Source organism: Pseudorasbora parva, chromosome 20 (genome assembly GCF_024679245.1).
Source record: "Pseudorasbora parva isolate DD20220531a chromosome 20, ASM2467924v1, whole genome shotgun sequence".
Lineage (NCBI taxonomy): Eukaryota > Metazoa > Chordata > Actinopteri > Cypriniformes > Gobionidae > Pseudorasbora > Pseudorasbora parva.
In genome coordinates, this window is record NC_090191.1 from 42780524 (window position 1) to 42795852 (window position 15329).

At 37.0% G+C, this 15329-nt stretch overlaps 1 protein-coding gene across 2 annotated transcripts in view; it reads left to right on the forward strand.

The window, feature by feature from the left end:
- mapre3b (microtubule-associated protein, RP/EB family, member 3b) overlaps nucleotides 1-15151 on the forward strand; it is a 17593-nt gene extending 2442 nt beyond the window's left edge. The window contains exons 2-8 of one of the 2 annotated variants that reach the window (XM_067428510.1): nucleotides 1406-1475; nucleotides 3858-3985; nucleotides 4576-4721; nucleotides 8251-8407; nucleotides 9309-9457; nucleotides 11183-11356; nucleotides 12661-15151. In XM_067428510.1, coding sequence (XP_067284611.1) covers nucleotides 3865-3985; nucleotides 4576-4721; nucleotides 8251-8407; nucleotides 9309-9457; nucleotides 11183-11356; nucleotides 12661-12726 — 813 coding nt within the window. In that variant the 5' untranslated portion in view covers nucleotides 1406-1475; nucleotides 3858-3864 and the 3' untranslated portion in view covers nucleotides 12727-15151. The remainder of the gene's footprint in view (nucleotides 1-1405; nucleotides 1476-3857; nucleotides 3986-4575; nucleotides 4722-8250; nucleotides 8408-9308; nucleotides 9458-11182; nucleotides 11357-12660) is intronic. The other variant, XM_067428511.1, reaches the window with a different exon arrangement.
- Nucleotides 15152-15329: the final 178 nt, after the last annotated feature.

Here is a 15329-nt window from a genome sequence, read left to right on the forward strand (position 1 = left end):
ACACACACTGACGGACACACACACACTGACACGCCCACACACACTGACGGACACACACTGACACACTGAATGTTAGGAATGTGTTGCTGCTTCATCAGTTCTGTTTCTGTAAACACGTCGTCCAGTGTGAGCTCCAGTGGAACGGGTCGGTTCTCGAAGCCCAGAATATTCCACATCTTCTGACAGTAAATAAACAGATAAACACAGACGCGGTTTGAAGTGTGTGACGTGTTTGAGTTTCAGGTCATTTGCACTGATTTACTCTTATTAATCGGGGTCTTCCCAGCCAAAAAAACTTATGGTTTTGTTCCACTGGATCATTGTTCAAACATTATGAGAACGTTACTTTAGAATATTTTCTGAAACGACTAACATTTAAAAAAACAAACATCTAACAAGTGTTCTGTTAATGCCAGAAAACCTTGACAGAACGTTCTGAGAACATTATTAAAGGCCAGATAACGTTGAACGAACGCTCTATTAACATTACTGGAAGAACGTTTGCTCATAACGCTGAGAGAACCTTGACAGAACGTTCTGAGAACATTATTAAAGGCCAGATAACGTTGAACGAACGCTCTATTAACGTTACTGGAAGAACGTTTGCTCATAACGTTGAGGGAACCTTGACAGAACGTTCTGAGAACATTACTAAAGGCCAGATAACGTTGAACGAACGCTCTATTAACGTTACTGGAAGAACGTTTGCTCATAACGCTGAGAGAACCTTGACAGAACGTTCTGAGAACATTACTAAAGGCCAGATAACGTTGAACGAACGCTCTATTAACGTTACTGGAAGAACGTTTGCTCATAACGCTGAGAGAACCTTGACAGAACGTTCTGAGAACATTATTAAAGGCCAGATAACGTTGAACGAACGCTCTATTAACGTTACTGGAAGAACGTTTGCTCATAACGTTGAGGGAACCTTGACAGAACGTTCTGAGAACATTACTAAAGGCCAGATAACGTTGAACGAACGCTCTATTAACGTTACTGGAAGAACGTTTGCTCATAACGTTGAGGGAACCTTGACAGAACGTTCTGAGAACATTACTAAAGGCCAGATAACGTTGAACGAACGCTCTATTAACGTTACAGGAAGAACGTTTGCTCATAACGTTGAGAGAACCTTGACAGAACGTTCTGAGAACATTATTAAAGACCAGATAACGTTGAACGAACGCTGTATTAACGTTACTGGAAGAACGTTTGCTCATAACGTTGAGAGAACCTTGACAGAATGTTCTGAGAACATTATTAAAGACCAGATAACGTTGAACGAACGCTCTATTAACGTTACTGGAAGAACGTTTGCTCATAACGTTGAGGGAACCTTGACAGAACGTTCCCTGTTCGCTGTGTTACTGTTGTAATGTGTTCATTTGTGTTTGGTTTGTAGGACACTGTTCTTTTGGGAGCAGTAACTGAGAGGAGAGCTAGTGTACTACAGTGACATCCACCTACTGACGGTGAGTGTGAGTGTGAGTGTGAGTGTGAGTGTGAGTGTGAGTGTGAGTGTGAGTGTGAGTGTGAGTGAGTGTGTGTGTGTGTGTGTGTGTGTGTGTGTGTGTGTGTGTGTGTGTGTGTGTGTGTGTGTGTGGTATGCAGCATTGCCAGGCTGTTATTGGGTCATCTATTATAACAGAGAAAGAGATCATACGTTTGTGCCTAATGAAGCCGCAGTGTCAAAAAGTTACTAATGATCAAGTTGCCATTGGCTGGACAAACAGAAAGTCCCGCCCCCTAACTCGCGCCATTGGCTGAGCCGGAATTTTTTGAATTTCAGATTTGAAGTTAGCATTTTATGTTCTATGATGTCAGTTAATGGTCACATGACATGCATGTAAACAAATGAAGTAATTTTAGATTATGATTTTATACATTTATCTTTTTCTGAATCTCTAAACTCTATAATCTCCTGCAATTTAAAACAATTGATTAGTATTTTTAGTCAAAGTTTGTCTGTTTTGGCCAGGTAATCCTCTTTGTGTCAGTCTGTGTTACTTCACTTCACACCAGTTAAGTGTGTGTGTGTGTTTAATCTCATTACTGATCTCTAAGAACAGACACACACCTGTGTCTCAGTGTTCGAGTTACATAATTAGATTACTTTTTACAGTAACTAATGCATTACTTCTAAATTTAAAACAAAATATCTGAGGTAATTTATTTAGTTTTCCCGTTTATTGACTGAAAGAAACAAGAAACACTATGGCTACGCTTTATTTTAAGGTGTCTTTGTTTCAGTGTAATTATATATTTAAAGGTGCAGTGCGTACGTTTTAGCGACATCTAGTGGTGAGGTTGTAAACTGCACCTGCTCACTTGTCCCTTTCAACGCACATAGAGAAGCTATGGTGGCCCACACAGGACAAAGACGTGGTTGTCTGATTGTGTTTACACCAGACACGACTTGCGTGAATAAATCGCGCGTTGTGGACGCTTGAGCATTTTGAGTTTACTCGCTTCATTCGCGCGTAACATTCACTTCACAACAGACGCGAATTCGTGTCGAGTGATTGGGACCATTTTTCCAAGTCATCTCAATGGCAAAAAGTGTCCCAATCACCCTATTCATCGCTCAACATGAGTATAAAGAGCGTTTTTTACAACTTGCCAGACTGTCCGACCTTCTCACTTACTTTCTTCTGTTTCTATAAAGTATGAAGATATATCGCACAGCTCCGGGTCCCCACATGTGATTTTGTCCTCATTGTTGTCACAACAAGAGCAAGCTCCTGATTGGTTAACACGGCGCGAATATGCGCCAAAGTTTCAAATTTTTCATACGCCCGAAATGCTCAATTCGTGCCGTGTCGTTTGCTCGAATCGCGCTGCAGAACGTCTATTCGCGTCTTTGCATTGACTTAACGTGTAAATCACTCGCGCTTAACGCTTTATTCACGTCTGGTGTGAACGCACCATGAGATAGCGGAGAGTAGCTAGCGCTCTGTGGAGAAGTTTGTCCCTTTAGGGCCACCTTAGAAACATGGCGGATATTTCACCGTAAGGGACCCGCGGTGTGTGTAGATAGAAACGGCTCATTCTAAGATAATTAAAAAAAACACAAGTCTTTATACACCAATGAAAACAGCTATGCATATTAAAGTGCATTTCTGTCATTAGATACTCATAAATATTACACACTACACCTTTAAAATATCCAAAAACCACTAGAACATATATATATAAAGTAAAAGGTACAATATGTAATTTGTTAAAGGTACAGTATGTAAGATTTTAGGATTAAAATATCCACTAGATCAGTGTTAGATATTTTGTTGACTTGTGTACTTACATTATCCCAAATGTGTCCAAGAATGTTTAAATCCAGTGATTTATAACCAGGTGTGTGTGTGTGCGTAGCTGATCAGTGACATCATCCCCGCGTTTGTGTCATAACCATGGCAACACTATCGCCGCTTTAATATCTGATGTGTTTTATTAGACACTCTTTGGATCATTGATGAACAGAAACTAATGATTGTTCTCCAGCTCAACACAGTTAGTCTTATTGTTTAAATCTGCTGTTGATTTACCGCACAGAGTGCCGTGTTTTACCGCCTAATATGATCTCGCTCACTGCAGTGTGAACAAGTGGCTCATAGTAGCGTTATAACATCACTTTAACACACTCATATGTGTGTGATATGATAAAACAGCGCTGCGTTACCACACACACACACACACACACACGGCAGAAGAAAAGCTCCACCCATTTAAGAGTCAAGACACGCCTTTGTTTTGAATAAGTGGTGAAAACTTACATACTGTGCCTTTAATGTTTCTGGAAGGATGTTTGTTATGAGGTTGAGAGTGTGTTTGTGTAACAAGCGTGTTTTTATCCGTAGTTAGGGGATGGCGGTGAACGTTTACTCCACATCGATGACCATCGAGAACCTGAGCAGACATGACATGCTGGCTTGGGTCAACGACTCGCTGCACCTCAACTACACCAAGATTGAGCAGCTGTGCTCAGGTACGCTTCAGCTCTGAACACCGGTGTTCATTGTTAAATGAACAAACTTTGAGTGCTGCAATTTAAGGTCGCCTCTTGTCCCAAATCTATCAGGCTTCATTCAGTGAATGAAACAAATATTATTAATATTAATGTAAGTTTTACAGCATATTGAGCGCTCCGAGCGAGCTGTGGTGTGGTAAACATGGAGCTTTTCCTTGACATGAAACAGTAAATAATCACACCAGTGGAAACATTTATCCTTTATTCATGTAATATCTCTTCAGTCAGTACAGTAGTCTACACTTTAGTAATGCTTCTGTTTAACGTTAAATCAAATCAGGCATGCTATGCTAACTGTATCGTACATAGCTTGCATATAACAATCTCACGGCTCAACAATTTGACCTCCACCTACCGACCAAAAAAGCAGACAGCCACGCCTCTACTAGCGCGGGCGTTTTTTGACGCTTTTTTAAGTTTATTTTTATTTGAATATTAATTTTCACCTTCGAAATTTGTTTTTTTTTTAAAAACTATTTTAATATATATTTGAATTTCGAGTATTTGTTGACAGCCCTAGTGCTTCTGTGATCTCTGCTGTCCCTCAGGTGCGGCGTACTGTCAGTTCATGGACATGCTGTTTCCCGGCTCAATCCTGCTCCGGAAGGTGAAGTTTCAGGCCAAACTCGAGCACGAATACATCAACAACTTCAAAGTGCTGCAGGCGGCGTTCAAGAGGATGAGCGTGGACAAGGTGAGGGAGTTTTTTTTTTTCTTGGATAGATGCACTATTATGATGGATAGATGCACTTTTATGATGATAGATGCACTATTATGATGGATAGATGCACTTTTATGATGATAGATGCACTATTATGATGGATAGATGCACTTTTATGATGATAGATGCACTTTTATGATGGACAGATGCAATATTATGATGGACAGATGCACTATTATGATGGATAGATGCACTTTTATGATGATAGATGCACTTTTATGATGGATAGATGCACTTTTATGATGGACAGATGCACTTTTATGATGGATAGATGCACTATTATGATGGATAGATGCACTATTATGATGGACAGATGCACTTTTATGATGGACAGATGCACTTTTATGATGATAGATGCACTTTTATGATGGATAGATGCACTTTTATGATGGACAGATGCACTTTTATGATGGATAGATGCACTATTATGATGGATAGATGCACTTTTATGATGATAGATGCACTTTTATGATGGATAGATGCACTTTTATGATGGACAGATGCACTATTATGATGGACAGATGCACTTTTATGATGGATAGATGCACTATTATGATGGACGGATGCACTATTATGATGGACGGATGCACTATTATGATGGACAGATGCACTATTATGATGGACAGATGCACTATTATGATGGACGGATGCACTATTATGATGGACAGATGCACTATTATGATGGACAGATGCACTATTATGATGGATAGATGCACTATTATGATGGACGGATGCACTATTATGATGGACGGATGCACTATTATGATGGACGGATGCACTATTATGATGGACGGATGCACTTTTATGATGGATAGATGCACTATTATGATGGACTGATGCACTATTATGATGGACGGATGCACTTTTATGATGGATAGATGCACTATTATGATGGACAGATGCACTATTATGATGGACGGATGCACTTTTATGGTGGATAGATGCACTATTATGATGGATAGATGCACTTTTATGGTGGATAGATGCACTATTATGATGGATAGATGCACTATTATGATGGACGGATGCACTATTATGATGGACGGATGCACTATTATGATGGACAGATGCACTATTATGATGGATGGATGCACTATTATGATGGATAGATGCACTATTATGATGGACGGATGCACTATTATGATGGACGGATGCACTATTATAATGGACGGATGCACTATTATGATGGACGGATGCACTATTATGATGGACAGATGCACTATTATGATGGATGGATGCACTATTATGATGGATAGATGCACTATTATGATGGACGGATGCACTATTATGATGGACGGATGCACTATTATAATGGACGGATGCACTATTATGATGGACGGATGCACTATTATGATGGACAGATGCACTATTATGATGGACGGATGCACTATTATGATGGACGGATGCACTATTATGATGGACGGATGCACTATTATGATGGACGGATGCACTATTATGATGGACAGATGCACTATTATGATGGACAGATGCACTATTATGATGGACGGATGCACTATTATGATGGACAGATGCACTATTATGATGGACAGATGCACTATTATGATGGACAGATGCACTATTATGATGGACGGATGCACGGATGCACTATTATGATGGATGGATGCACTATTATGATGGACGGATGCACTATTATGATGGACGGATGCACTATTATGATGGACGGATGCACTATTATGATGGACAGATGCACTATTATGATGGATAGATGCACTATTATGATGGATAGATGCACTATTATGATGGATAGATGCACTATTATGATGGACAGATGCACTATTATGATGGACAGATGCACTATTATGATGGACGGATGCACTTTTATGATGGATAGATGCACTATTATGATGGACAGATGCACTATTATGATGGACGGATGCACTTTTATGATGGATAGATGCACTATTATGATGGACAGATGCACTATTATGATGGACGGATGCACTTTTATGGTGGATAGATGCACTATTATGATGGATAGATGCACTATTATGATGGACGGATGCACTATTATAATGGACGGATGCACTATTATGATGGACGGATGCACTATTATGATGGACGGATGCACTATTATGATGGATAGATGCACTATTATGATGGACGGATGCACTATTATGATGGATGGATGCACTATTATGATGGATAGATGCACTATTATGATGGATGGATGCACTATTATGATGGATGGATGCACTATTATGATGGACAGATGCACTATTATGATGGATTGATGCACTATTATGATGGACAGATGCACTATTATGATGGACAGATGCACTTTTATGATGGACGGATGCACTATTATGATTGACAGATGCACTTTTATGATGGATAGATGCACTTTTATGATGGATAGATGCACTTTTATGATGGACAGATGCACTATTATGATGGACAGATGCACTTTTATGATGGACGGATGCACTATTATGATGGATAGATGCACTATTATGATGGACAGATGCACTATTATGATGGATGGATGCACTATTATGATGGATAGATGCACTATTATGATGGATGGATGCACTATTATGATGGATGGATGCACTATTATGATGGACAGATGCACTATTATGATGGATGGATGCACTATTATGATGGACGGATGCACTATTATGATGGACAGATGCACTTTTATGATGGACGGATGCACTATTATGATTGACAGATGCACTTTTATGATGGATAGATGCACTTTTATGATGGATGGATGCACTTTTATGATGGATAGACGCACTTTTATGATGGATAGATGCACTTTTATGATGGACAGATGCACTATTATGATGGACAGATGCACTTTTATGATGGACAGATGCACTATTATGATGGATAGATGCACTTTTATGATGGATAGATGCACTATTATGATGGATAGATGCACTATTATGATGGATAGATGCACTATTATGATGGATAGATGCACTATTATGATGGATAGATGCACTATGATGATGGATAGATGCACTATGATGATGGATAGATGCACTATTATGATGGATAGATGCACTATTATGATGGATAGATGCACTATTATGATGGATAGATGCACCTATTGACTGCCATTATAAAGCTTGGAAGAGCCAGGAAATGAAAGAAGAATGTCACACACTCACACACATGACTTGAGGGAGAGGAAATCATGGGCTAATTTTCATTTTTGGGTGACTTGTTCCATGAGAAGAAATGAGTTTGTGTTAAACATTTTCCCCGTGTCCCGTTATCCAGAATAGCAGTACAGCTGAATGTTGATTATATGCATGAATTTGCATTTCCTTCAGCCTGAAGCTTTCTTTCTTTTTTTTTGGTGTGAAAGAATTTTTACATTTGTCATTAATAAACAAAGAAACAAAAATAAACAAGCCCAGCCCAGGTGAGGAAAAAGTAACAAAAAGTCACAACATTACTTTTCTTAAAAAGTAACGCAATATTGTAATGCGTAACTTTCCCCAACACTGGTCCTTCCGTCTGCTTTCAGATCATTCCCGTGGAGAAGCTCGTCAAGGGGAAGTTTCAGGACAACTTCGAGTTTGTTCAGTGGTTTAAGAAATTATTCGACGCCAACTACGACGGGAAGGATTACGACCCTCAGTTAGCGCGACAGGGCCAAGACATCACACCTCCTCCTAACACAGGTGAAGCCATTCTCCTCAAATCCAAGAACACACGCTCACACACACACACACACACACACACACACTCCGCATGCGTGTGTCTGTGTGTGCTTCGCTCGCCTGCGTGGAGTCTCTTCTAGAAACCTCGGCAAACGAATGGTTTTGTGTTTGCTGTTGGATCTGATCTTGTGTTCTGGTTTCGGATTTCTGTTTCATTCTTTTTTGTTGTTGCATGCTTTTCAACAAGAGATGAAAAAAATCAATAAACTGATAAATCAGCATTTTTTACATATATATATACACACACACACACTCTATTATTTATCATCAAATATATTTTATTTTATTATTTTATATATAATAAAATAAAGAATATATATTAAAATCATTTTATATATAAAGAATTTATTATAAAAATAATAAAACAAAACCAAAAGATAAAATGTATATAATAAAAACAAATGCTGAATTAATTTATTGGTCTATCTCTCTTGTTGAAAAGCATCATATATTCTTTATATATATATATATATATATATATATATATATATATATATATATATATATATATATATATATATATATATGAAAGAAATTAATATATACATTTTTATTATAATTTTTTTATATTAAATTGTATTTTATGTTCTTTAGTATTTTTAATATATATATATATATATATATAAAAACAATAATTATACTAAATAAGTATAAATTGTAAATACAGAAAATACAGAAGCAATAATGAGAAGGAAGATTGAAAAGAAATAAAGCGACAGAGGCGATCAACCTACATATATAGTCACTGCTAACTCGAAGGAAATTAAATTCCATTGGCTGACGAATGAGCCTCTGCTTTGTGATTGGCTGCTGTGTGAGGCGGAGTGTTGTGATTGGCTAATGACTTTGCGTTCATATATAGGACCCCAGAGGACGTCACCAACGGCACCGAAAACAATGCCCGCCCCCCCGCGTGCCATAAACTCCGCCCCCTCGACCGGAATAAGGCGGACCATACCAATGCAACGGAACGGGGGCGGCGACGCCGAGATCATGGAGCTCAACCAGCAGGTGAACAAACACACACACACACACGATTAGATCTCGAAATGAGGACGCCGCGTTGACTTCACATTCGTTAAAGCAGGGTTCGGGATTTTACCATTTACCATTTTATTGGGCATCGGAGAAGTCAAATTAAACCGCTAGTTAATACCACTAACAGCTCAAAATATCCTCACACTAACACGGCAGCATAATGAGGGTCCCTACATGCAAACCGAAGCATTGAGAACTTTATAAGAGTACAAACAGTTTAATAAGAAGATACTTTATAAAGACAGTACATTACGCGTTTACAGACGGCAGCCATCTTGGAAAACAGTCTCAACGAGTCGAGCCACGAACGCTGTGCTTTTGATTGAACCCCATTGACTCAGTGACTCGCTCATTAAGACGGTCATTGTTTGGATGAATCGACTCAATGACTCACTCATTGAGACGGTCATTGTTTGGATGAATCGACTCAATGACTCACTCATTAAGACGGTCATTGTTTGGATGAATCGACTCAATGACTCACTCATTAAGACGGTCATTGTTTGGATGAATCGACTCAATGACTCACTCATTAAGACGGTCATTGTTTGGATGAATCGACTCAATGACTCACTCATTGAGACGGTCATTGTTTGGATGAATCGACTCAATGACTCACTCGATAAGACGGTCAGCGTTTGGATGAATCGACTCAATGACTCACTCATTAAGACGGTCATTGTTTGGATGAATTGACTCAATGACTCACTCGATAAGACGGTCAGCGTTTGGATGAATCGACTCAATGACACACTCAATAAGACGGTCAGCATTTGGATGAATCGACTCAATGACTCACTCATTAGGACGATCAGCGTTTGAATGAATCGACTCAATGACTCACTCAATAAGACGGTCAGCGTTTGAATGAATCGACTCAATGACTCACTCAATAAGACGGTCAGCGTTTGAATGAATCGACTCAATGACTCACTCATTAAGACGGTCAGCGTTTGAATGAATCAACTCAATGACTCGCTCATTAAGACGGTCAGCGTTTGGATGAATTGACTCAATGACTCACTCAATAAGACGGTCAGCGTTTGAATGAATCGACTCAATGACTCACTCAATAAGACGGTCAGCGTTTGAATGAATCGACTCAATGACTCACTCATTAAGACGGTCAGCGTTTGAATGAATCAACTCAATGACTCGCTCATTAAGACGGTCAGCGTTTGAATGAATCGACTCAATGACTCACTCATTAAGACGGTCAGCGTTTGAATGAATCGACTCAATGACTCACTCATTAAGACTCACCTACTGGTAGTTTCATGTTTAAAGAGACTTTCCAAAATGTCTTATTTGTTTATTCAAAAATACAAATCTCATGACATTATTTAATGCAGTTGTAATTTTTCAGTGTAAATTATTTAATTAGATTGGTAACAGCCCGATCGTGTCTTATTCTGGTTTAATGTATAGATCAAATTTAAGAGTATAATATGAAAGCTGAAGCATAGCCTATATTTAATAAGATTAGGGGAAAATGCCCTTTATAAAAGGTAAAATATCACACATATGCAGATTTAAAATATGCCAAAGCTGATTGAACACTGGTGAGAAAAAATAAATCATATATACAAAAAAACACACAAAAAAAGTCAAATCTTTGACCCGGACCGTCAGTGAGTGACCGGTGAACATGTTTAATGTCGAGCCCTGATTAAAGGCTGTGTGTTTTCTCGCCTGCAGCTGATGGATCTGAAATTGACGGTCAACGGTTTGGAGAAAGAGAGAGATTTTTACTTCAGCAAACTCAGAGACATTGAGCTGGTGTGTCAAGAGCACGAGAGCGACACCAACCCCGTCCTGGGCAAAGTCCTGGAGGTCCTCTACGCCACAGAGGTCAACACACACACCGACAACGTATGGACGACCAAATTACTCAAAATGAAATGATTAAATATACAATGAGTTCAATAAAACAACAATTACATGTACCGCTTTATTCTGAAATAATTAAATAATTAATTAAATAATTAATTTAATTAAATATTAAATAATTTAATAAATAAATGTATATTTATTTTGTAAAATTACATGAAATTGTTTAATATTTTTCACAATATACCTCTTCCACACACACTTGCTATCTTTAAAAAATATTTTTTATTATTTATTGTGCTTTTTCAAAGACGTTTTTCATAATAATATGCTGCATTTACGAATGACGCCTTTTTGACGAATCATGCATTTCTGAAGCACCATTTCCCCAAAGATTTTTTTCTTAATAATAAATTGTGTTTTCGCAGTCCAATTTTTTATATTTCGCAAATCTGACTTTTTGCACACAATAATAAAAAAAATGTTCCCACAATTCTGGATTTTTCCGCACGATAGCTATTTTTTTTATATTTCGCCAATTTTTTTTAAATAATAGTGATTTTTATATTTCCTAATTCTGTTTAAAAAAAATTGAATAGTGAAATATTTAAAAAATTGCTATCATGCGGAACTGTGTGTGTGTGTGTGGGGGGGGGGGGGATCCTCACCGCATTTTTGTGAGGAAAAAAAGTCAGAATTGCGAAATAAAAAAAATTTAATTGTGAAAAAAAGTCAGAATTGCAAAATATGAAAATATAGTGAAATATTTAAAAAATTGCTATTATGCGAATTTTTTTTTGGGGGGGGGGGGGGCGAAATATGAAAAATCGCTTTTGCAAAAAAAGTCAAAATTGTGAATTATTAACAATTGTATTGCAACACATACATATATGAGGAATAGAGGAAATTTCACAAATGCCAATCAACAGGCAGTGGGCGGGGCTGATTGCCATTTGTGAAATTTCCTCTATTAGTAAGAAAAAAATCTTTGGGGAAATGGTGCTTCGGAAATGCATGATTCGTCAAAAAGGCATCATTCGTAAATGCAGCATATTATTATGAAAGACGTCTTTGAAAAAGCACATTAAATAATGCAAAAATACTTTTTAAACATAGCAATAGTGTGTGTGGAAGAGGTAATTGTAAAATATATTAAACAATTTCATGTAATTTTACAAAATGAATAGATACATTTATTTATTTAATTAATATTTAATTAAATGAATTATTTAAGTAATAATTTAATTATTTCCTTTTGAGTAATTTGGTCCTCCATATAAACGCAATGCAAGTCACACACAGTGGCCCCGAAAGTTGTGTGTGTTGATATTTGGTGTGTTTTTCAGGATGGTTTTGCGCCTCCGGAGGACGAGGACATCGACGATCAGCCACGAGACCAGGATGAATACTGAGTCTTCCTCACTGCCGTCCCATCTTCCCCTCTCTCCTCCATGCTGTTTTTCTCTCCCTCTTTTACACTCCAGCAGACATCTGAGGCGTGGTGTGATAGGCTAATAGACTGAGTAGGGGGCGTGTCTATGCTAATGAGGTGTGAATTCATGCAGTGACGCTGATGTTTTATTGGCTATGGGTTTTAATTAAGAGTCCAGATGACTCGAGCACTGAACCTGAACCTGAATGATGATGCAGTGACACTTTCTCTCACACACACGCACACACACGCACTGATCTTCTGCGGTGCTGATGTAGCTGACACACACAGCCAAGGTTATTGATTAACAGTTTTTTTTTTTTTTTTTTGGGATCGAATCAGCTAATTTATTCGAGAGTTTGATGCTGATGTGTTTTTTTTATATGGTAACTTCAGAAGGGTTTTCACTGAATCAAGAGGACACTGCGCGGAAACCGATTGAGGCTTGTTTCTGCCACGGATTGAATTAATGGGTAATTGTGACTTTATCGCACAATTCAAAATAAGCAAGGCGATAAAAAAAAATGTTCTGTGGCAAACACAAAAGTTCTATGGAAGCTTGTTTCCACCATTGAATATATAAAAAAAGCAATTATTTTTCATCTCACAATTCGGACTTTTTTCTTGCAATAGCACGTTTATATTTCGCCATTCTGACTATTTATAAGCTGCAGTTTTGAGATTTTTTTTCTTCTAATAATTTCAGAAACTATTTAAAAATATAGCAAAATATAAATTTGTTATTGCAAAAAAGTTAGAATTGTGAAATAAAATCACTTGTGAATAAAAAAAAATCTTGCGAAATAATATAAAATAGTTATTGCAAAAAATTTGAATTGTAAAATATATTAAAAATGCTATCGCGCAAAAAGTTGCAGAATTGCAAAATATAAAATTACTATTGCAAAAAAAATAAATGCGAAAAATAAAATTACTATTGAGAAAAAGTTAGATTTGTGAAATGAAAAAAATATAAAAATCGTAATTGTATGAAAAAAGCCATAATTGCGAAATATAAAAATCACTATTGCAAAAAAAATTTGAATGGCAAAATTCAAAAAAAAAATTTAAATAATTGCATCAAAAAAGCCAGAATTGCAAAATGTAAAATCACTATTACGAAAAAAATTTGCAAGGCGAAATATAAAAAAAAATGCTATCGTGGTAAAATCCAGAATTGTAAAAAAAAAGATATATATATTACGCAAAAAAAGTCAGAATTGCAAAATATTTAAAAAATCGCTATTGCGAAAAAAGTCAAAAATGTGAACTATTAAAAAAAAATTATTGCGAAAAAAGACTGATTTTTATATTTTGCAATTCTGACTTTTTTTCACACAATAATAAAAAAAATGTTTCCACAATTGTGGATTTTTCCGCACGATAGCTATTTTTTTTTATATTTCGGCATTATTATTATTTTTTTTTTAATAGTGATTTTTATATTTCCTAATTCTATTTAAAAAAAATTGAATAGTGAAATATTTTTAAAAATTGCTATCGTGTGGAATTGTGGGGGGGGGGGTATTTTTGTGAGAAAAAAAGTCAGAATTGCGAAATATGAAAAATCGCTATTGCGAAAAAAGTCAAAATTGTGAATTATAAACAATTGTATTGCGAAAAAAGTCACAATTGCGAAATATAATAAAATCGCTATTGCAAGAAAAGGTCAGAATTTTGAGTCATAAACTCAAGAAGAGTATTGTAAATTGAAAAAAGTCAGAATTTGTGAGATGCAAAAAGTAGCAATTACTTTTGTCTCTTTTATCCCGTGGCAGAACCAAGATCCCATAGAAAGCTTCAGTGATAACCCCAGACCGGCTGAATCCTCAACATCTGCTCTCCTGATCCGCTTGTGCTTCTGCTGTAGATGTTCACAATCAGACCAGGGTCACGTGTTGAGAAACCACGTACAGTTCTTTACAAACGCTACGACACATTTCTCAATACTTCACATTCAGAATGCACTAGGACACTTCTAGTCAACACTAGAAGGGGTTTGACTTTATCACTCGGAAACACTAACAACCATCAGAACGACACTCTTTACTGCTCAGAATCACTGCAGTCTGTTACACAGTCCGTGTTTACATTACAACCTGAGCCAGCGTTGGTGTTCAGATGCATCTAATGTTCGAATCAGCATTTTTTTTAGATTTGGGATATACTTCAATATGGTATTACTGTGTAAATGTAGCCGATTTCTGTCTTATGTTTTGGCCTGTAGATGATATATGTGTTCATGTATATCGTCACTGAATGCATTTCATGCCAAAGCAATGATAAATAATCCTCGGTTTGGCTCTTTATAAAGTGACCCGAGTGTTGAGGAATGTGTACGAAACTGTAGCGTTTGTGTGTGCTTTTTTTTCTCAGTAATTGCTGATAAATCATTATTAATAGTACAGGTGTGAGAGTTTTATTTATTTATTTATGAGACGGCATCATTAAGAACAAAACTCACATTAACTGACTGACGATATGGAACAGAGTTTTCTAGCTGCTATAATTTAATTTAACATTTCATGCTCTGTCTTTCCTTTATTGCACAGATATCACAGGTTGATTTTGATTGACAGGACC